The 19,242-nt window shown below is 49.5% G+C and overlaps 3 protein-coding genes and 1 long non-coding RNA gene across 6 annotated transcripts; 2 read left to right on the top strand and 2 right to left on the bottom strand.

The window, feature by feature from the left end:
- Positions 1 to 3,089: 3,089 nt before the first annotated feature.
- On the bottom strand, positions 3,090 to 8,786 carry LOC113613899 (uncharacterized). Of its 2 annotated transcripts, XR_003430404.1 has the most exons (4): positions 8,345 to 8,786; positions 8,083 to 8,258; positions 6,379 to 7,184; positions 3,090 to 3,138 (listed from the first exon to the last, which is right to left on the bottom strand). It is a non-coding gene; the product is annotated as an uncharacterized LOC113613899 (long non-coding RNA). The 2 variants fall into 2 exon arrangements; XR_003430403.1 differs by having other exon boundaries at positions 6,379 to 8,258.
- On the top strand, positions 4,467 to 10,294 carry NR1I3 (nuclear receptor subfamily 1 group I member 3). The gene is given in 16 exon segments (XM_027095015.1): positions 4,467 to 4,920; positions 4,923 to 4,995; positions 6,425 to 6,486; positions 6,489 to 6,539; positions 7,711 to 7,791; positions 7,794 to 7,878; positions 8,102 to 8,130; positions 8,133 to 8,243; positions 8,459 to 8,516; positions 8,518 to 8,602; positions 8,866 to 8,911; positions 8,914 to 8,963; positions 8,965 to 9,004; positions 9,184 to 9,304; positions 10,164 to 10,248; positions 10,250 to 10,294. Coding segments are annotated over 16 exon segments (1,053 nt in total). The 5' UTR covers positions 4,467 to 4,889.
- On the bottom strand, positions 9,480 to 14,114 carry TOMM40L (translocase of outer mitochondrial membrane 40 like). Of its 2 annotated transcripts, XM_027095013.1 has the most exons (10): positions 13,996 to 14,114; positions 13,525 to 13,775; positions 13,166 to 13,233; positions 12,772 to 12,864; positions 12,399 to 12,500; positions 12,146 to 12,251; positions 11,834 to 11,956; positions 11,593 to 11,669; positions 11,298 to 11,400; positions 9,480 to 11,158 (listed from the first exon to the last, which is right to left on the bottom strand). In XM_027095013.1, the coding sequence occupies exons 2-10, from the start codon at positions 13,637 to 13,639 to the stop codon at positions 11,019 to 11,021; spliced, it is 927 nt and encodes a 308-aa protein (XP_026950814.1). In that variant the 5' UTR covers positions 13,640 to 13,775; positions 13,996 to 14,114; the 3' UTR covers positions 9,480 to 11,018. The 2 variants fall into 2 exon arrangements, with proteins under 2 accessions (XP_026950814.1, XP_026950815.1); XM_027095014.1 differs by lacking the exon at positions 11,834 to 11,956 and having other exon boundaries at positions 9,487 to 11,158.
- Positions 14,115 to 15,834: 1,720 nt separating this feature from the next.
- Positions 15,835 to 18,207, top strand: APOA2 (apolipoprotein A2). Its single transcript, XM_027095317.1, has 3 exons — positions 15,835 to 16,232; positions 16,498 to 16,630; positions 17,015 to 18,207. Exons 1-3 carry the CDS (start codon positions 16,181 to 16,183, stop codon positions 17,139 to 17,141), a joined length of 312 nt encoding a protein of 103 aa, XP_026951118.1. The 5' UTR covers positions 15,835 to 16,180; the 3' UTR covers positions 17,142 to 18,207.
- Positions 18,208 to 19,242: the final 1,035 nt, after the last annotated feature.

Below are 19,242 nucleotides of genomic sequence, written 5' to 3'. Positions count from 1 at the left end.
GCGTGTGTGTTTATTGAGGTATAGTTGATGAACAGTATTACATAAGTTTCAGATGTACAACTCACATGTACAACTCAGATGTGACTCACAATTTTTATATTTCTCGTCTTTTTGATGATTGTCATTCTAACAGTTGTGAGGTGATATCTCATTGTGGTTTTGATTTGCATTTCCATAAATATTAGCGATGTTGAGCACATTTTCATGTACCTGTTGGCCATCTGAATATCTCCTTTGGAAAAATGTCTACTCAGGTCCTTTGCCCATTTTAAAGTTGGATTATTTGGGTTTTTTGCTATTGAGTTGTATGAGTTCCTTATTTTTTTTGGATATTAACCCCTTTACAGATGTGTGGATTGCAAATATTTTCTCCCATTCTGTAAGTGGTTTTTTCATTTTGTTGATCATTTCTTTTGCTATGCAGAAGTTTTTTAGTTTGATGCAGTACCACTTATTTTTTTATTATGTTGCTTGTGCTTTAGGGATGATAAAGCTTCACTGTAGACATACTGAATTTGAGATGCCTGTGCGACATCCAGGTGAAGTCATCTAATAAACTATTGGGTATAGTAATCCTTGTACAAGTTACTTAAACTCTCTGGCCTCAGTTTTCTCATCTGTAAAGTGGTGATATTACTTATGTTTCAGGGTTAACACTGGTAAGGATTCTTACACAGTACACTGCTCATAATAAGAACAAATTAATGAAGCAATTAATACCTATGATATGATACATGATCTTTACCACACAATTTAGAGTTTGATTATATATTTCCTTGTAAGATCTAGGAGTTCCATTTACTTATGCAATCTCCATAATCAGACAGTAAATTCCTTGATAATAGGAATCCTCTCTTTTATCCCTTTCCATAGTGCCTCACCACAGAGTGGGTACTTAATACCTTATTGCTAGAGTAAATCTGCAACTGTGGAAAAGGATAGGGGCCCAAGTAGGGAGGGCCGTATACTTCTCCTGTAGTCTCTCTCCCAGTTGGTGGTAACACCATCCACTCAATCACCCATGCTAGGAACCTGGAGTCATCTTTACCTCTTCCTCTTTCTCAACCTAGACATTCTAGTACTCACCAGGTTCCAATTATTTCACCTCCCAGGTATTTTTCAAAACCCTCTCCTCCACTATATCCTACCACTATCCTAGATCAGGCTTAATCCCTCACCTACTTTATGGCAAGAGTTTCTAACTGGTTTCTTTGCCTCCAGTCCTGCCCCCTCAAATCTATCTCCCAAACAGCCAGTAGTTGGATATCTAGAATAGATCTGACCATGTCGTTTCCCATCTTACCCTTTAAAAGCTTCCTGATGGACTTCAGCTGCTTTCTCTGGCACACGAGGTCTCCCATGAACTGGCCCTGCCTACATCTCAGCCTCATACCCCATCTCTCTAGACTTTTCTCTTCCCACTCCAGCCTGAAATGTTATGCTCCAGCAAGAAAGACCTGTTCGTGGTTCTACCGTATTTACTTTTTTGTATCTGGCTAACTCCTTCTTATCCTTTAAAAATCAACTCAGCTGTCACTCCTCCAGGAAGACTTTCCTGCCTCCTCCTCAACACCTCTTTGCCAAAGCAGGATTAGGTGCCCCTCTTCTGTAGTCTCAGAATGCTCTGTGCATAGCATCATCACTGATAGGATTATATTTCTTTTCTTTCTTTTTTTTTGGCCGTGCCGCCCGGCATGCTGAATCTTAGTTCACCAACCAGGGATCGAACCTGCACCCCCTGCAGTGGAAGTGCTGAGTCTTAACCCCTGGACCACCAGGGCAGTTCCTGATTATATTTCTTTATAGCATTTAAAGGTCTGTCTCTCCACTAGCACCTTTAAACTCCATGAGGGCAGGAAAGCATCTTATTCACCTTTTCTATCCTTAGTGTCTAATACATAGTAGGTTCTCAGTCAGTATTTGTTGATTGAATGAGTTAGTGTGAATTCTCACAGAGTCTCACTCAAGCAAAGATACCAACAGATGCATATGCATAAATATGCTCACCGACTCCCAAGGACCAGGTGCAAGCACCTGTGTTCTCTGGAGCTCAGCTTACTTCAAATGCAGTAAATTATACATAGTTGGATGTTACACCTACTTGAGATGAAGGGGACCTAAACAAGGCTCTTTTTAACCCAATCTCTCCTCTCTGCCTCTGTCTCTCTAAATGTATTTTTATGGCTCTAGCCTCCACTTGGGCTTTTAACTCACTGTTAGAGCATCATTAATTATAATTTAACCCTTAACTGAAGAAGCAGATGATATGCCAAAAAAAAAAAAAGAAAAAAATGCTGTATTCTAGTGGGAGAAGACTATATTAGTGCAGAAACAGCAAACACCCAGGGAGATGTACAGTGAGAAAGACCTTTCAAAGTGAAAGACTGAGATTTGGACCTTATGCCAGTGTGTGTGGGATCGGAGTTATCCAACATAGATGTATCCAACATGTTACCCATCCCCAAAACATCCAAATAGCTTTTGAAATTACTTCTTCTGTTCATAAACATTGGGAGAGAGAGTGCATGTGTATGTGTATACACACATACCCACTTTTTCTTTTAGAAATTCCCACCTTTTAAATTTTTTTAAATTTTTATTTTATGTTGGACTATAGTTGATTTACAATGTTGTGTTGGTTTCAGGTGTACAGCAAAGTGATTCAGTTATACATATACATATATCAATTCTTTTACAAATTCTTTTCCCATTTAGCTGATTACAGAATACCGAGCAGAGTTCCCTGTGCTATACAGTAGGTCCTTGTTGGTTATTTATTTCAAATATAGTAGAGTGTACCTGTCAATCCCAAACTCCCAATTTATCCTTCCCTCCCATCTTTCCCCTTTGGTAACCGTAAGTTTTCTGTCTGTGAGTCTGTTTCTGTTTTGTAAATAAGTTCATTTGCGTCATTTTTTGGATTCCATGTGGAAGCGTTATCATATTTGTCTTTCTCTGTCTGACTTACTTCACTCAGTATGATAATCTCCAGGTCCATCCATGTTGCTGCAAATGGCATTATTTCATTCTTTTTAATGGCTGAGTAATATTCCATTGTATATATGTACCACATCTTTATCCATTCATCTGTCGATGGACATTTAGGTTGCTTCCATGCCTTGGCTATTGTAAACAGTGCTGCAATAAATAATGGGGTGCATGTATCATTCCAAACTATGGTTTTCTCCAGATATATGCCCAGGAGTTGGATTGCTAGATCATACCGTAGCTCTAGTTTTAGTTTTTTAAAGGAACCTCCATACTGTTCTCCATAGTGGCTGCACAAATTTACATTCCCACCAACAGTGTAGTAGGGTTCCCTTTTCTCCACACCCTCTCCATCATTTATTGTTTGTAGACTTTTTGATGATGGCCATTCTGACTGGTGTGAGGTGATATCTCATGACAGTTTTGATTTGTATTTCTCTAATAATTAGCAATGTTGAGCATATTTTCAACTGCCTCTTGGCCATCTGGACACATACACACTCTTTACACTTGCAAAAATATTCTTCAGTGTCTATTGAGCACTAGACAACCCCAGTGAAGGCTCCTACTTCTGATTCTTAAACTTATTAATTAGATGTCCTTCATCTTGGCTCTATACAAACCAGGTACATAATTTGCAGGGCCCACTGAAAAATGAAAATGCAAATCTCCTTGTTCAAACATCATTAAGAATTTCAAGACAGGACCTCCCTGATGGCACAGTAGTTAAGAATCCACCTGCAAATGCAGGGAACACGGGTTCGAGCCCTGGTCCGGGAAGATCCCACATGCCGCGGAGAAACTAAGCCCGTGTGCCACAACTACTGAGCCCGAGTACCACAACTACTGAAGCCCGAGCGCGTAGAGCCCATGCTCCGCAACAAGAGAAACCACCGCAATGAGAAGCCCACGCACCATGACTAGAGAAAGCCCGTGCACAGCAACGAAGACCCAACACAGCCAAAAATAGATAAATAAATTTATTTAAAAAAAAAGAATTTCAAGACAGTGGCAATATCAGAGCATTAAACCAAGCCCAAGATTCCTCTGAGCACAGAGCCTGTGTGACTGCACAAGGCACACTCCCATGATGCCAGCTCTGGTGCAAGAGGCCCCAGATCAATCCCATATATCTAATGTTTTAGAGGCTATTCTGATTTAATTCTCAGCCCTCCCTTCTCGGGAAGTGGGACCTCTTCTAGCTCTTTACATAAGCCCTTAATTAGCCCCCAGTCTCTTTTGAAGAACTTTCCTTTTGGGAGCTTTGTACAATTGTAATGCCTATTCTGTTTTTCTGTTTTTTTGTGTTTTTTTTTGCGGTAAGTGGGCCTCTCGCTGTTGTGGCCTCTCCTGTTGCAGAGCACAGGCTCCGGACGCGCAGGCTTAGCGGCCATGGCTCACGGGCCCAGCCACTCCACGGCATGTGGAATCTTCCCGGACCGGGGCACAAACCCGTGTCCCCTGCATCGGCAGGCGGACTCTCAACCACTGTGCCACCAGGGAAGCCCATGCCTATTCTTTTACTGTTGACATATGTCATGTGAAAAAGCTTGTTCTCTCCCTCTCTCCTCAGCAATAGGGAACATCTACATGGATCTGATAAGGAGCAGTTTCTATCCTTGTTTTCCAGATACTGAGGGCCGTAATCCCTAACTCTAAACACTAGCAGCTCTTGAGCTCAAGGGGAAAGCAGGGTCAGAGTGGGAAGAGAAGCAGGTAGGAAAACTTTCGGGGTCCAGAGACTAAAAGCAATTAAGTGCAGACAATGCAGGGGGTCAGGCCGAGGGCAGGTTTGGGAAGAGGCTCTGCAGAAGGGGAAGAAGGTCAAGGGTGGTCCAGAGCCGACTGATAACCCCTCTGACATTCAGGGGCCTGTGACAGCCACTGCAACACCTGAAGCCATGGTCCGTGAGGAGGATGAGCAGAGGAATTGTGTGTGTGCAGGAACTGAGCCACAGGCCATCCCTTCCAGGCCCTGACTTCTGAGGACTGCAAGGGTTTCTTCAGGTGAGAACCTCCTCCCCAGCAGAAACGCCCTCCCAAACTGCCTGCCAGGCAGCCTTTAAGCCCTGGCACATGCCCAAGCTTGTCCAGTTACATCACTCCTGCATCTTGAAGCCTGACTACCCTGTGGCTAGCACGCTGCAAACTGCCAACCTCAACACTTGTATAAACATGAGGCAAAATAACAGAGGGAAGGCTGAGTGCTTGTCCTATGGACACAACCCCTTGGTCAAGGGTACTCACTACCTGCAAAGCACCAAACTAGTACAGCACCAACTAGGCTCTCCTGACTGATTCTGTGCCCCCCTGGAAATGCTTGAGATGCGTTGTATCCTCTCTACCCCTAGGGACCTCTGGGCACAGCTCAGAGTAGCCCATGTCACCACAGATTTTTTTTTTTTTTTTTTTGGGCCACTTGCCTTGCGGGATCTTAGTTCCCCAACCAGGGATTGAACCCCAGGCCCTCGGCGGTGAAAGCGCATAGTCCTAACTGAAACGGTGCACCTCAGATTGGGACTCGAACCCAGCCTAGACCCAGATCGGGACTTGAACCCTCTCGGCCAGGACTCGAACCCGGCCAAAACCTACGGTCTTCCAACTGAGATCACATACCTGGTTTCAGGACTTAATGACGCTCAGGTTCTTGATGTCTCATCACAGAAAGAATTCAGTGAGAGACAAAGCGATAGGTAAGAAATGGATTTATTTAGAGAGAAACGCACTCCCCACACAGAGTGTGGGCCACCTCAGAAGGTGAGAAAAGGCACCAGGGTCTGGGGTTGTCAGTTTTTATAGCGGTGGGTATTTTCATATGCTAATGAGTGGGAGGAGTATTCCAGCTATTTCAGGAAGGGGCGGGGATTTCCAGGAATTGGGCCACCGCCCACTTTTTGATCCCAGGTGGGCCTGGGAACTGTCATGGCCCTGTGGGTGTGTCATTTAGCTTGCTGATGTGTTACAGTGAGCGTATACTGAGGCTCAAGGTCTAGTGGAACTCGACTTGTCTGCCATCTTGGACCCATTTGGTTCTAATCAGTTTATGTCATGTCCTTGGGCTACGTCATTCTTTCAAAGGTTGTGCCCTGCCCCCTTCCCTCCTGTTTCATAACCACTGGACTGCCAGGGAATTCTCACCATAGTTTTTTTTTTTTTGCGGTACGCGGGCCTCTCACTGTTGTGGCCTCTCCCGTTGCGGAGCACAGGCTCCAGACGCGCAGGCTCAGCGGCCATGGCTCACGGGCCCAGCCGCTCCGTGGCATGTGGGACCCGGACTGGGGCACGAACCCGTGTCCCCTGCATCGGCAGGCGGACTCTCAACCACTGCGCCACCAGGGAAGCCCCATAGTTTCTTTTTGACCATTTCATTTCAGCCCCTCACATACCTACCTGCTCGCTGCCATCCCCAACCCTCACAATGTCTCTGTCCTCTCAGGCGAACAGTCAGCAAAAGCACCGGTCTCACGTGCCCCTTTGCTGGAAGCTGGAAGGTCAACAAGGCCCAGCCTGCAGGTTGCAGAAGTGCCTAGATGCTGGCATGAAGAAGGACAGTGAGTTGGCCCCTTTCCATCCTGAGAATCCACTACGTCCCTCCACTGACTATGCTTTGCCCTTGTTCCCACAGCGTATTCTCCACAGGGCAGGCAGAGTAAGCTTTGTGAAACAAGTCAGACGATGTCACTATTCTGCTCAAAACCTCCAAGGGCTCCTCCTCTCTCTTATGGTCCATGATCTCATGGGCCAGCTCCTCCATACCACCTCTCAGATTTCACTTCCTACTCTTCCCCTTGCTCAACCCATCCCAGCCACACTGATGTCAATGCCATTCTCAAACACACCAAGCACACTCTTCTCAAGACTGTTGTAACTTATACTTGCACTCGCCATTGCCTCTACCTGGAATGCTCTTCCCCTAGATATTTATATGGCTTTATTTTACTCTTCCATCTCTCAAATATAGTGCCTGTCACTTAGTAGGTACTTGATAATTGTTGAATTATTTAATGTTTTTTTCTCTGTGCCAGGTAATAAGGCTCTGCCCCCAAAAGATAATGTAACTCATACTCAACTTAAAGTAACAGAAATCAACTTGTCCAAGTCCACTCGGCTGAAGAGTTGTAGAGTCAGTATTCACCAGACCCTTGCTTTCTCCATGACGTCACACTGCTTTTCAATATGGAGCAGTGGAAAGGAAACTGTAGAAGTCAAAAAATCTTGAATTCAGTCTACATCACGTTAAGTATTTTGTGACCTTGGACCTGTCACTGGAATGTCAGTCTGTTTCTGAAAAATATGGATAATAACACCTGCCCTCTCCACCCACAGGATTGTTTCATTCAGTGAGACTTAACCTCAGAAGCTTTGAAATTACAAAGCTATGCAAACATAGGGTGATGTTTTTGGTATCACAAGCCCTCCCTCTTCAGTGCTCCCCCAGAAGTCAAACATCTCCTTATACTATTCCCACTTTATTGTCCATCCTTTTTTTCCTTCCCACAGTGCATTGTTTTCTGCTGCAGTGCCTCACAGGGCGGGGAAAGTGTACAGGAATCCCCTACCACCTGGAGCCCCTGGGACTTCAGCCAAGCCCAAGGAGGCCTCAAGAACTCTCCTCCCTCCCCGCGTCCTTCATTACGCAGTGTCCGAGGGCCCCAGACCAGGGGCTGACAGAGGAAGGTGCTCTCTGCTAGTCTCAATAGTTTTGTCACATCCCTTCCCCAGGCACAATGATCGCATCGGCAGAAGCCCGGGCGTTGCGGTAAGCAAGACAGGCCCAGCGGCGGGCACGGCACGCATCGATGCAGCTGAGGAGAAAGAGCTACTCCAGACACTGCTGGGGGCCCAAGTTTGCCACGTGGGCGCCATGTTTGACCAGTTCGTGCAGTTCAGGGAGAGCATTTCCAGGATTCAAGCTGAAATATGACCAAAAGAGTGCCCAAGGAGGCTGGCCTGAGGGAGGGGGCCGTGTGCCACGCACCAATAGAGGACAGGACTTCTCCAGAACCCCAGCCGAGGCAGACTCCTTAGCCCGGAACCCTTCCAAGATAAAGCTGGAGAGGCCTAAAAGAGATCCCTGGGACCGGGGCCTCTCACCCAGGCTCTGATCTCTGCAGCCTCCAGCTCATCTGTTCCTCCATCACCAGCGCTGTCCACCCAGTTCCCTGCACTGCCTCTGCTCACACATTTCGCAGACATCAACACTTTCATGGTACAGCAAATCATCAGGCTCACCAAGGACCTGCCCCTTTCGGTATGTGACCTCCCCTTACCTTTCAGGAAGAAAACACTCCAGTAAATTATAATCCCACCCTCACCACCACCCCCGCCCCCAAAAAAGGTCACTAACCAAACTAACCCATCCCTCAGCCTTTTCAAGTAGCAGGTCTTGAATTCCCAGCTTTTAAGTGTCTCAATCAGAACTGAGAGTTCCTCTCCCTCTCTGAAGTTCAGGCTAGAGTCTAAAGAGCAGGTTTCCTGCTCTGGCCCATGGAGGACCAGATCTCCCTTCTCAAGGAAGCAGTTGTAGAAATGTCACATTGCACTCAATGCCACTTTCTGTCTCCAAACACAAAACTTCCTCTGCGGGCTTCTTTGCTACACAGTAGAAGATGGAGTGCATGGTGAGATGGTGCTAGAACAGTAGAGGACATGCATCCCTTCGCTATGGTATGTGGCGAGGTGACCTGAAGGCTCCTAAGCCTGGTGGTGCAGTGGTTAGGAATCCGCCTGCCAATGCAGGGGACACGGGTTCGAGCCCTGGTCCAGGAAGATCCCACATGCCGCGGAGCAACTCAGCCCGTGCGCCACAACTACTGAGCCTGTGCTCTAGAGCCCGAGAGCCACAACTACAAAGCCCGTGTGACACAACTACTGAAGCCCGTGTCCCTGGAACCCACAGTGGGGTTCCAGGAAGAGTTTTTGGAGTTCTCTTCGGCTTCCATAGGACACTGCGCCAACTGCAGCTCCAGGAGCCTGGAGTATGTGTTCGTGGCTGCCATGGCCCTCTTCTCTCCCGGGAAGCATCCCTCAAAGCCCAGAAGCTTTTGTTCCACCACCTCTGCCCAAACTCCCAGCTCCTTGAATCCATCCATCCAGGCCTTTTAGTCTTCAAACCTGTGGAATGGGTCTATCCCAGTCTTGGCTCCCCGGGGCACCATGCAGGCCACCCGCAACCTCCCACCTTGTCCTTCCCCACTCCCTATCTTACAGACAGGCCTGGGATAACCCAGAGAGAGGGGACTGATCAGTTGCAAGAGGAGATAGCGCTGACTCTGCAGAGCTATATCAAAGGCCAGCAGCAAAATCCCCGGGACCGGTACAGTGGGACTGGACACGTGGAGGCTGCGCCAGGGTGGGAAGGAGTTAGGGAGACACTGAACTCAGGATGAGTGCTTTTACTGTCCTTTCCTTTGGGAAACCAGGGCGCCTGGGGGTCTAGTCCTTCCCTCCCATCTCATAGAGTTCCGGCATTCAAATTGCTCCTACTGCTGTTTCATCTCACTTTTCCCAGATTTTTTTATTCAGGAGAGATGCAAAGTAGTAGCTCACAGGCTCGGTATAATAGCATTCCTGAGATTGATGACATCCATCACCTCACCAATCCAACTCCTCCAGACTAAAACAGACTTTCAAGAATCTTGTTCACTCTCTTTCCTTGGCCCTTCCCCTCCTTCTCCATTGGTCCAATTCCTTTTTCATTCCCCTTGAAGTTACGGTCATTCAGTTTCATGGCCAACGCCAGCCCCTGGTTCAACAGTCCATGATCTAACCAGGCTCTGAAGTACACTCCACTTCTGTCTTGCTTATTCCTCAATGTGCCAGTTTGGCCAGAAGAGGGTTGCTTTATACCATAGAACACACCCACCTTCTAGAACCTGCTCTAGAAGGCCAGATCCTCGGATTCCACACAGCTGAATATCTGGCAAAGTCTGGGGCTTCCTTCACGCTCAGCCCTCTGAGCTCTGGGTTCAAGAAAAACGGCATGGTGAGAGAAGTCGGTGTCAGATAGAGGCCCCACTGGGGACCTTTGGAGCTTCTGATACATTTGTCACATCAGAGCGTATTTTCCCTAATGTTCAGACCTAGCTTCACAGAGAGGCAGTTTAGGGGGTCAGGGCCTCAGGACAAGACTCTCAGCTGCCTATCTCTCTTCTCCTTCCCTGGTGACCCCAAAGGTTTCTATACGCGAAGCTGCTGGGCCGGTTGGCTGATCTCCGAAGCATTAACAATGCATGTTGGTACCAAATTGAGAACATCCAGGGGACTGTCCACCATGGTGCCACTGCTCCAGGAGACCTGCAGCTGAGGCCCAGTTCGCCTCCTTCCCCAGACCACCTGGACACGCTGGACTGGAAAGGGGAGAATGCTCGGACCAGAGGCTGGAGCCAGTAAACAGGGAGCCCACTGGTTGCAGTGAAAGATCAAAGCAATGTCTGCCTCTTCATGCGGTAATGGGGAGAATGAGGGGTGGCCATGGGGACAAAGTTGTTCTCTGGAAGCACAGAAGATGGGGAAGGAGGAAGCCTCAGGGCTAAGAGGTAAAGAAGCTCCGTCTGGGAATAGGTGGGCCCCACTTTCTGGGGTCAAAGATTTAGCCCTTCAGCCCTTCTTTCCCAGCCTTGGGAAACTCTGGGATGGAAAACAGGATGGGAGCTAATGCCATGCAGATTTTTCTGCTCTGAAGAGGAAGAGGCTAGGAGCTTTAATCCATAAGGAAATGAAGGAGGTGGGAGTGAGGGGAGAAAATGCAGCCAGACAGACGCGTTAATTCTTCTCCCTTAGTCCAGAGCCATAAGAGTATGGGAAGATGAAACTGGGGCTGATGGCAGAGGTGGGAGCCTCAAACCACTGCGTCAGCAGCTGCCTCTGTGGCAGCTCCAGTTCTGAGGAGGGCATGTATTGTCCCCACTCTGCTCCTGGGACCTAGAGGTCACCCAGCAAGGTGGGCTCTTGAGAGGGGCCTAGTTCCTGGCCCCAGGGCACCTGACTGAGAGGTTCCAGCTGTTATGGGGGCTGGCTCTGGGACAACCTCAGCCCACAGTGATGCTGAAACCACAGTGGAATCTGTTGCGCCAGTGATTAAGGAAGGCTCCGAGGGCGAGGGTGACGGGCAGCGGGGGCATCTTCTTCTCCAGCACAGCACCCACACACCAGTTACTATCCACCAAGCCTGTTGGGGAAGAGAATATACACTAGGTTATCTAACAGGGCTCGGAGAAAGGGGCCAGCAGAGGAAGGCGGAGCTTCCCTCCCGCTGTCCCCCACCCCGATCCCTCAGCACCTCCGAATGTCATCTGAATAACCCTCACCTCTAAATACCATGTTGGCCTGGGGCAGAGTCAGGTGGTAACCAAAGGAGAAAGTTGTGTCTTGTAGCCTCGTATTTGCCTCAAACTCCACTCCAACCTGAACCTGAGAACCATGGGCAAGGATGGGAGAGGGATCTGTCTCAGTGAAGACTAGAGGAGTCCTGACAGGGGATCAGCAGAATGGAGGTGCGCATGAAACGTATATGTAGCGAGGGTAGGAAGAATAGTGGGTCAGCAGGGCCTGTGGAGGTTGGGAGGGACTCGTTGCGGCAGGGGATGGGATCAGTAGACTCACCTGTTCATTTGCCTTGTGGTAATAACTTGCATGGGCCCCACCTGATCCCACATTCAAGGTAGCTACCCAGTGTACAGCTGTCAAAACCAAAGTACAACAAAAACACACACACACACACACACATACAAAAAAAAAAACCAAAGTACAAGTGAAAAGGAGCGTTACTGTAATAGAACACAGGCCAGGACCCCAGCCAAGTCCAGAATTTCCCTCCCTGTCACTATTCCTCCTCACCCCATACCCGAGTACTTCCCAGCCAGTGTCAAAATGGCCCCCTCTTCGCCTGGCCGCCGGTGATAAACTAGCTCTCCTCCCAACACCAGCCGATGAGTGAGGCTCTGCAGGAAGTGAGCAACCATGATCACTGTGGGGTGGGGAGACATGGAGTCACTCACAGAGACAGGCCCTCTACCTCACCCCCAGCAGCCCCCCACCCCAGCCTGCCCCAGAAAGTTTCTTTTCTAATCCCTGAACTGTACAGACCATGAAGAGGCATAGCCAGCATTAGCAAGTGGGCAGCCAAGACAAAAAGAACCCTGTACCAATTCCTCACCCGATTCCCCAATCAGGTCAGGATTTCCTAGGGTCAGAGTGGCTGTGTAGTCATCTCCCCGATACTCGCCATCAAACTGCCACGTCAGGAACTTGGCCTGCTGCGTCTGGGTAGGGAGAGGGAGAAGTAAAATCTCCCTCCCTCTTTATGATCACTGTTGCCTCTGCTCCTCTCCCTGAGCCCCCAGAGCAGGAAACTCATGGGGCAGAAAGAGGAAATGCTTCAGTAGATGAAGGCAGGAACCATGGGTCACCTGGAAGACAGCCTTGGCTCGGAGCCGCTCTGCCAAAAGGAGCAGGACCTGGGCGTTGAGGCTGCCACTGCTGTCCATGTCCCCGACCACAGTGGGGAACACCTGTTGAAGAGTGTCCAGAGTAAGACTGAGCTGGGTGGCACCACTCAGTCTAAATCCAAATGCAGGATTCCTTTAACGGTACCCGGCGGCCCCTAGTGGAGCCACAAGGACAAACTCCCAGCTCATCACAAATACTTCCCCACCCTCTCCCAAGAAACACAGAGGAGGTGCCCTGCCCATTCTTCCTCATAACACACACATTTCCTCCTCCTCTACACCTGGGTCCTAGCTGGGCTTTTAGGGAGATAACCCAGGTGTGTGGAGCCCTCACCTCAGTTGGGCTAAGTTGCCAGTCCCCTGCATAGGCCGCATGGAGGTGATAGCCCGGCAAGCCCAGAGCACTCATGTGCACAGTGTGAGCCACCTAAGGAAAGAGAGGTTGATGGAGGAGAGAGCATCTCTGCTCTATTTCAATCCCCCATCCCACCCTTCATCCTGTCCCCATCCAGCAGGTCTTTTAAGAAACCCAAACATTACAACATATACAGAGGGTCACCAGATTAAAAGCAACAAGTCCCACAGGCAAAGGAAGTAAAGAGAGCCCCCATATTCTCTCTCTTTTGTCCCATATAGCCTGGCTAAGGCTGGAGCACAAAGGAAAGGAGAAGAGGATCCAGAGACAGGCAGGGAGGAATTGAAAGGAGGGGCCAGAAAAGTGGGAGCACCTGGAAATGGCTGCTCAGAACCTTGTTGACAACGAGCTTCACTCCCTCCATCTGTGCTGGGAATACATCTGAAGTGGGTGGAGGGGAGGGGAAGGGAAGGAATAAGCACAGGCAAGGAACCCCTACCCCATGAAGTAGTCTCCCCTTTCAATCCCATAGAAACTGCTTTGGAGGAATTGACCTCCTTTCAAGTCCTGTAACAGGAAGTGTTCCGCTGCACTGAGCACCTGATCCTCCCTGAGGCTGCCCGCCCCAGCTGTGATCTCCCCTTTTTTGCTCCCATCACTGGACACCCACCATTCAAGACCCTCCCCTTCTCTGCCCCTTCAACTTGAGACACCTAGATGCCAAGTTCTCACCTTTGCATAGCCGGTGCAGCTCATCGAAGCTCCCAGGGTTGGGGAGAGGTTCCTCTCGACGGGGGCTCCGGCGGGGCAAAGCCCCCATCGGTGCCAGGCCCAATGTGTTCCCCATTTCAGTCCAGAGGTCAGGGGAGGGGCCGGGGTTCGCCTGGGAAAGGACGCTATTGCTCCCTCTACCCCGCACGGGCCCCACCCCCCATTATCCGGCTCCCCAGTCCCAGAAACTTCCACATGGTCCGACGCTAGACCTGGAACAGGAAAAGTGGGGGGAGAGGGCACCGGTGGGGAGCTTGAACCCCAGGCACACTCCCACCCCATCTTTAATCCCTCACCCCCACCTGTCACCCCTGTACCCTCCCCCACTTTCTAATCCTAGCCTCCACCACAGACCTCACCCAGCTTCCTAGCCTTTCTGCTCTTCATTCCTATGCCTCAAGGTGAGGTTTGCAATCGAGCAATAACCCTTACCGTCTCATACCATCATGCTGCCCCTTTTCCCCAGGCACACCCCGGTCATCTTGATGGGGGCAGCCATCTTGAATGATGGCAGAACTGCGGCTTCACGTTGCATTCCCAGCGTAGTCATGAACACCATCTTGGAACCGGGCGAAAAAAAAAGGTTTCAGAGACCCAACCCTCCCTTGATTGGGCTCCGCCCAATCGATTAAAAAAAAAAAAAAAAAAAAAAAGGCTGCCTGGCCGCTGAGCATGGGCCAGTGGGAGAGGAGGACGCAAAGGAGTGGCAGACCTCTCATCATGAGAGCTCCAACCCGGCACTGCAGAGACAGACGGGACTTGCTGGTAGCTGCTTAGACTTACTCAAGTAGATGGCCTTAGATCGCCCTGCCTTTCCAAGGTCGGGAAAAACCTTTGAGCGTGCAAGACACTAGAGGGAGCATCTTGGAGCTTGAGCCACTGAAGTTCCCTCCACCATATAGCCTGGAGACGCGTTTTGTGAAGGGTGGCGGAGGGAACGACTGTGAAAACTTCTTTCGAACACTGCTTCGGAACACCCCTAGGCGGCCCCCACCCTCCCAGGCCCTGGGGACTCCCCCTCGCAGTCCTGAACAGTACACAGTACACCTCCAAATGAGTTCGACGCACAGGTACAGCTCTCCGTAGGCAAATGGACCTACACCTCCCTCCTGGAGGTCTGCACCTCTCAAAGTTGGCGCTCTTGTCCTCTTGGTAGAATGGGAATGGGTGTGAGAATTTGGGGTAGAGGAACAGGGGCTTCAGCCTTAATTCTAGCAGAACTATTCCCTGAAACAATTGACCCCTGAAGTTAATCCTTCCTTCCCTGGTTCCTTAGGCAGAGTTGGCAAATAAAATCGAGGAATATGGACTCCTGCCCTCAATGCGCTCCACTCCAAAGCTACAGACAAGTCAATGGAGTGCCCTTCAAGAACCAAGTGCTCCACAGGGGAATAGTTGAAGATAGAATAAGATTTCTTAGGCTCTGGTCGCCTCCCCACTAGCTCTCACATTACCGCTCCCATCTCCCAGGAATGCTCTATGTATACTTTGAGGGCAAAAGGATGAAAGATACAGATACTTCTGATATCTATTTAGCTGGTTTCACCCAGATACCTTGGGCCTGGGGAATGCACCTCTGCCTTCCCTCACAGTCAGGGCTGGGACAAGGGTCAGGGCCTTGGTCAGAGGGCTGCTTTGGCTCCTGCTGACTCATATTGGCTGACCACTGCCTGGAACCGGTAAGGTGATCAAATGCCCAGAGACCTTCAACCTTTATCCTTGGTAGAAGCCTCTCATTCACCTCTTTTCCCGCCAGAGCGCTCCAATTCAGGGGGAGGGCACCGGCTGCTTTCTGGATTTGTTTTATTGGGGGTGGGCTGTGCTCACTGATCGGCTCCAGTGTTTTCTCTCCCATCTCATTCGTTACACATTAACTCAAAAAGGTACAGAGTCAATCACACCTGGCCTCTGGCCCTAACCTTTATTGTCCTAACCTGCATTCCCCTCACCCCGTCTCTGATTTTATGTCCTTTCTTCTGTTCCCCAGTACCTCTCTGCCAAGTTGCAGTGATGGGGGATAGGGTTGGGAGATGAAATATCCCCATAATGGGACAAAGATACCAGGGGCTGAGGGCTTGATATGTCAGAGCTTTCCAGAGAAAAAAAACCTAGGAATCCTGCTTCCTGAAGCATTCAAATCCAAGGACTACTGGGCCCAGGCCCCAAAGGAATGGATCCTGAATAAGCCTAAAGTATACCCCTTGGCATCCATTAAGGCCTGCACCCCCTGCCTCCTACCCCGTCACCATGAGTCCCCCACGTGCTGTCCTCTCCTCCCCCCATTTCTCTAACTTGTTTACTCCAGTATAGCTCCTGCCCCCCTGGACTCCTCCAAAGTACTTGTCACCTGACAGGGGGGTGGGGAAGCATACAGATATATAGCCCCTGCCTCCCTAGCCAGGCCAGGCACAGACGGCAAGGACAGCAACGCTGACTAGGTAAAGTAAGGGAGTAAGAGGTGTGGGCAGCATCCAAAGATTTAACTGTAGAAAGGGAGGGAACCAGGTTGGCGTGGACATGTAGGTAGGGGTCTCTGGGGAGGGGCTGAAGCCCATTCGCTTCAGTGACCTTCCCTGCCCTCACCTGTTCGCAGGCCAATTTCCCTTCCATTAACACCATGAAGCTGCTTCCAATGACTGTGTTGCTCCTTACCATCTGTAGCCTTGAAGGTGGGTGTGTTATGAAGAGGGGTCCCAAGGAGGAAAAGGTGCTTGGGTCCTAGCTGCCCATCTGTCTGTTCTCCTAGGCCCGGGTCTGGCAACCAGAGAGCTTAAAAGAAAAATCATTCCCTCTCTAAAGTCCAGAAAAGTGCATCCAAAAACCTGGAGCTGGATACCTGTTTGGGGAGAGAGCTGAGAGCTGAGGCTGAATACTGGCAGAGATGTGGGACTCATTGTTGGGGACTCAGCTGAGGATGTGTGTGTGTGTGTGCAGGGGCTTTGGTTCGGAGACAGGCAGAGCTGCCGAATCTGCAGAGCCTGTTCTATCAGTACTTCCAGACTGCGACCGACTACGGCAAAGACCTGCTGGAGAAGGCCAAGGGCTCAGAGCTTCCAAACCAGGCCAAGTAAGTCTCAACAAAGGGGGTTCATGGACCAGGGGGCTATGGAGAGAAAGAGGGGAAGCTGGGAGGTCCTACAGAAGACTGAGCTAAGGGGTGGGGGTTAGGGAGGATGAGGTTTAAATTGTAGAGAAAATTCCTTCATCACCCCACAGATCCCATGGACCTCTTGGACAGACAGGGGTAGCGGGAACTGGGCTTTGAATTTCTATCTGTATGGTCTGTTCTATCTCTATCTCTGCCCAGCGGAGGGCTTGCCTCTCCTCCTAGGAGCTTTGCCATGCCAGGATAGACCAGGCACTAGGGTTTGGGGACTTGGGTCTCACCTCCCACTACCAAGAAGGCCCCTACCAGTCCCTCATCCTGACTTCTAATCCCTCACATATCCAGGGCCTACTTTGAGAAGGCACAGGAGCAGCTGACGCCCCTCGTCAAGAAGGCTGGAACTGATCTGGTTAACTTCTTGGACAGTATTTTGGACCTCAAAACACCGCCTGTTGCCAAGTGCGTTGCCTAGACTGTTGTCTTCCATCCCCAGCTGGCCCCTGGAACACCCACTGGCCAGGCCTAGAGCTCCTCTTCCTACCTACTCCTTGTTTTCTATGATAAATATTGAAGGAATCAAGTTGTGAGCCTGGTATGTTTTGGGGACTGGGAAAAGTAGGGGTAGTGGAGGAAGAGGAGGAGGGAGAACAAAGAGAAATCTGCTTCTTACAGGAGAGGGGTTTTGGTGTGAAGGGGTGGAGAAAGGGTTGAAGAGACCAGTGATGGAAATGACAGAGTAGGGGTGCCTGTGACTCTTCTCCAAACCCCAGGGATTTTTCTACAGGCCTGGGAATGGCCCTGCAGGAGAAACTAAAGAGACTTTGCCGTGGACATGGTACCTTGAAAGGCATGAAAAGATTCATGAACTGAATCCCTAGACTCCTGAAGGTCACGGGAAATGAGAGCACCCTTCAGAATTTCCTCTGTCATACTATGAAGAGGAGAAATCTTCCCCAAAATGAGCCCAAAGGTGTCACCCAAGGCCCCTCCCTTCCCTTCTGAGCCAGGGGAACACTGTGCTTCCCCCCATCCTTCAATAAAAGACTCCTCTCCCTGAAGGTGCTCTAATCCTTCCGTTTGAAACCTCTCACCTAGACCCCCTGTCTGGGAACACCCATTCCAAGCCTGTCCCCCACTATTACCTGGGTGCTATTCATGGAATTGGCCCAAGTTGTGGTAGCCGTCTCAGAGCCTGGAGCTAGCAGACGTGGTAGCCAGTTAAAGGCCTAACAGGTCTCCAACTTGATGGACATGTGGGACTTGAGAAATTTTGGTAGCTGTGATACCTGGATTAAATCAAAATGGAATGGAGGTCAGGCTGGACTGATGCAGGAGACTCACAATCCCAAAATGGGAAAATGGGCGTTTTCCAATAAAAGTTTACTTCCACTTTATATTTAAAATAGTTACTTCTCTACCCTGACTCATTCGTCATATCTCATCTGAAATCACCTTTTCCCCAGACACCAGAGATAGCTCCAATTTCTTCTGTATATATATATATATATTTTTTTTAATTTTTATTTTATATTGGAGTTTTGTTGATTAACAGTGTTGTGTTTCAGGTGTACAGCAGAGCGATTCAGTTATACATATACATGTATCTGTTCTATTTCAAATTCTTTTCCCATTTAGGTTATTACAGAGTATTGAACAGAGTTCCCTGTGCTATACAGTAGGTCCTTCTTGGTTATCTGTTTTAACTATAGCAGTGTGTACATGTCAATCCCAAACTCCCAGTCTATCCCTCCCCCGCTCATCTGTATGCTGACCAACCTCTTCAGTCTGGGCTTTAAGACCCTTACCACTCGTGACTACTTTCTTCCCCTTTCTTTCTCAGTATCTATTTATTTTTTCCTCACGTGGCAAAACGTGCAGGGACACAGATCTGTCTGTCACTTGCAAGACGACATTGGACAGGTTAATTAACTTCAAAGAGCCTGAATTTCCTCACAGTGTTAATGAGTGGATCAAATCGTACGACAGGATGGAAAACACATTGAAAAGTGTAAGTCACCATGCAGTACAAAGTATTGCCCAGCATAGGGGGTTGCTAGGGGTAAGCCTGGAGACTCTGGACCCATTGGGACAGGGCTGGGATGGGATTCAGATACTACCAGGGAATCCTGCCTCGAAACAGGACAGGCACTGAGAAGGGGGATTCCTTCACCACTCACCCATGCAGTCGGAGGACCTGGCCTCCCGTCTGGACCTGACTTGTTCCCCTTTGCCTTACCCTCCTCCAACCCAGACCTGGCTCCCTCAGGTCCCTCTTGCCCCAGAATCCACTGAAAACACGGTTCCCATAAAACCTTCCATTGGGAGCATCACACAAGCTTTAGTCGCACCATCCCTTCTGCATGTTTGGCTTTTCAGCTATGCCAATGCCCATATGCATGTATATTGCAAGCTGCGCTCACACGGCTCCCTGAAGCCCACTCTGACCTGGACTGGTGACTATTTGGGGTTGGATAGCCAGGCTTCTCCGCAACCCAACCTCATTTCCGTTGTCAGACACAGAGGGCCAAGCTGGGTGCGGAAGTCACTTGTTGGGTTCAAATGTCTCTGAATGT

Source organism: Aethalodelphis obliquidens, unplaced genomic scaffold, assembly GCF_003676395.1.
Source record: "Aethalodelphis obliquidens isolate GAN/ISIS:26980383/991018 unplaced genomic scaffold, ASM367639v1 scaffold90, whole genome shotgun sequence".
NCBI lineage: Eukaryota > Metazoa > Chordata > Mammalia > Artiodactyla > Delphinidae > Aethalodelphis > Aethalodelphis obliquidens.
Note: the sequence above shows the minus strand (reverse complement) of the source record. Positions and strands in the feature narration are given on the sequence as shown.

What these genes read in the sequence shown, in the direction of transcription:
- TOMM40L (XM_027095013.1), bottom strand. Translation starts at nt 13,639, where the DNA reads ATGGGGAACACATTGGGCCTGGCACCGATGGGGGCTTTGCCCCGCCGG. An exon ending in TGACCTGATTGGGGAATCGG is followed by an intron (nt 11,957 to 12,145) that starts GTGAGGAATTGG and finishes CCCACCCCACAG; the next exon opens with TGATCATGGTTGCTCACTTC. An exon ending in ACTGGCTGGGAAGTACTCGG is followed by an intron (nt 11,670 to 11,833) that starts GTATGGGGTGAG and finishes TGGTTTTGACAG; the next exon opens with CTGTACACTGGGTAGCTACC.
- APOA2 (XM_027095317.1), top strand. Translation starts at nt 16,181, where the DNA reads ATGAAGCTGCTTCCAATGACTGTGTTGCTCCTTACCATCTGTAGCCTT. An exon ending in TACCATCTGTAGCCTTGAAG is followed by an intron (nt 16,233 to 16,497) that starts GTGGGTGTGTTA and finishes GTGTGTGTGCAG; the next exon opens with GGGCTTTGGTTCGGAGACAG. An exon ending in GAGCTTCCAAACCAGGCCAA is followed by an intron (nt 16,631 to 17,014) that starts GTAAGTCTCAAC and finishes TCACATATCCAG; the next exon opens with GGCCTACTTTGAGAAGGCAC.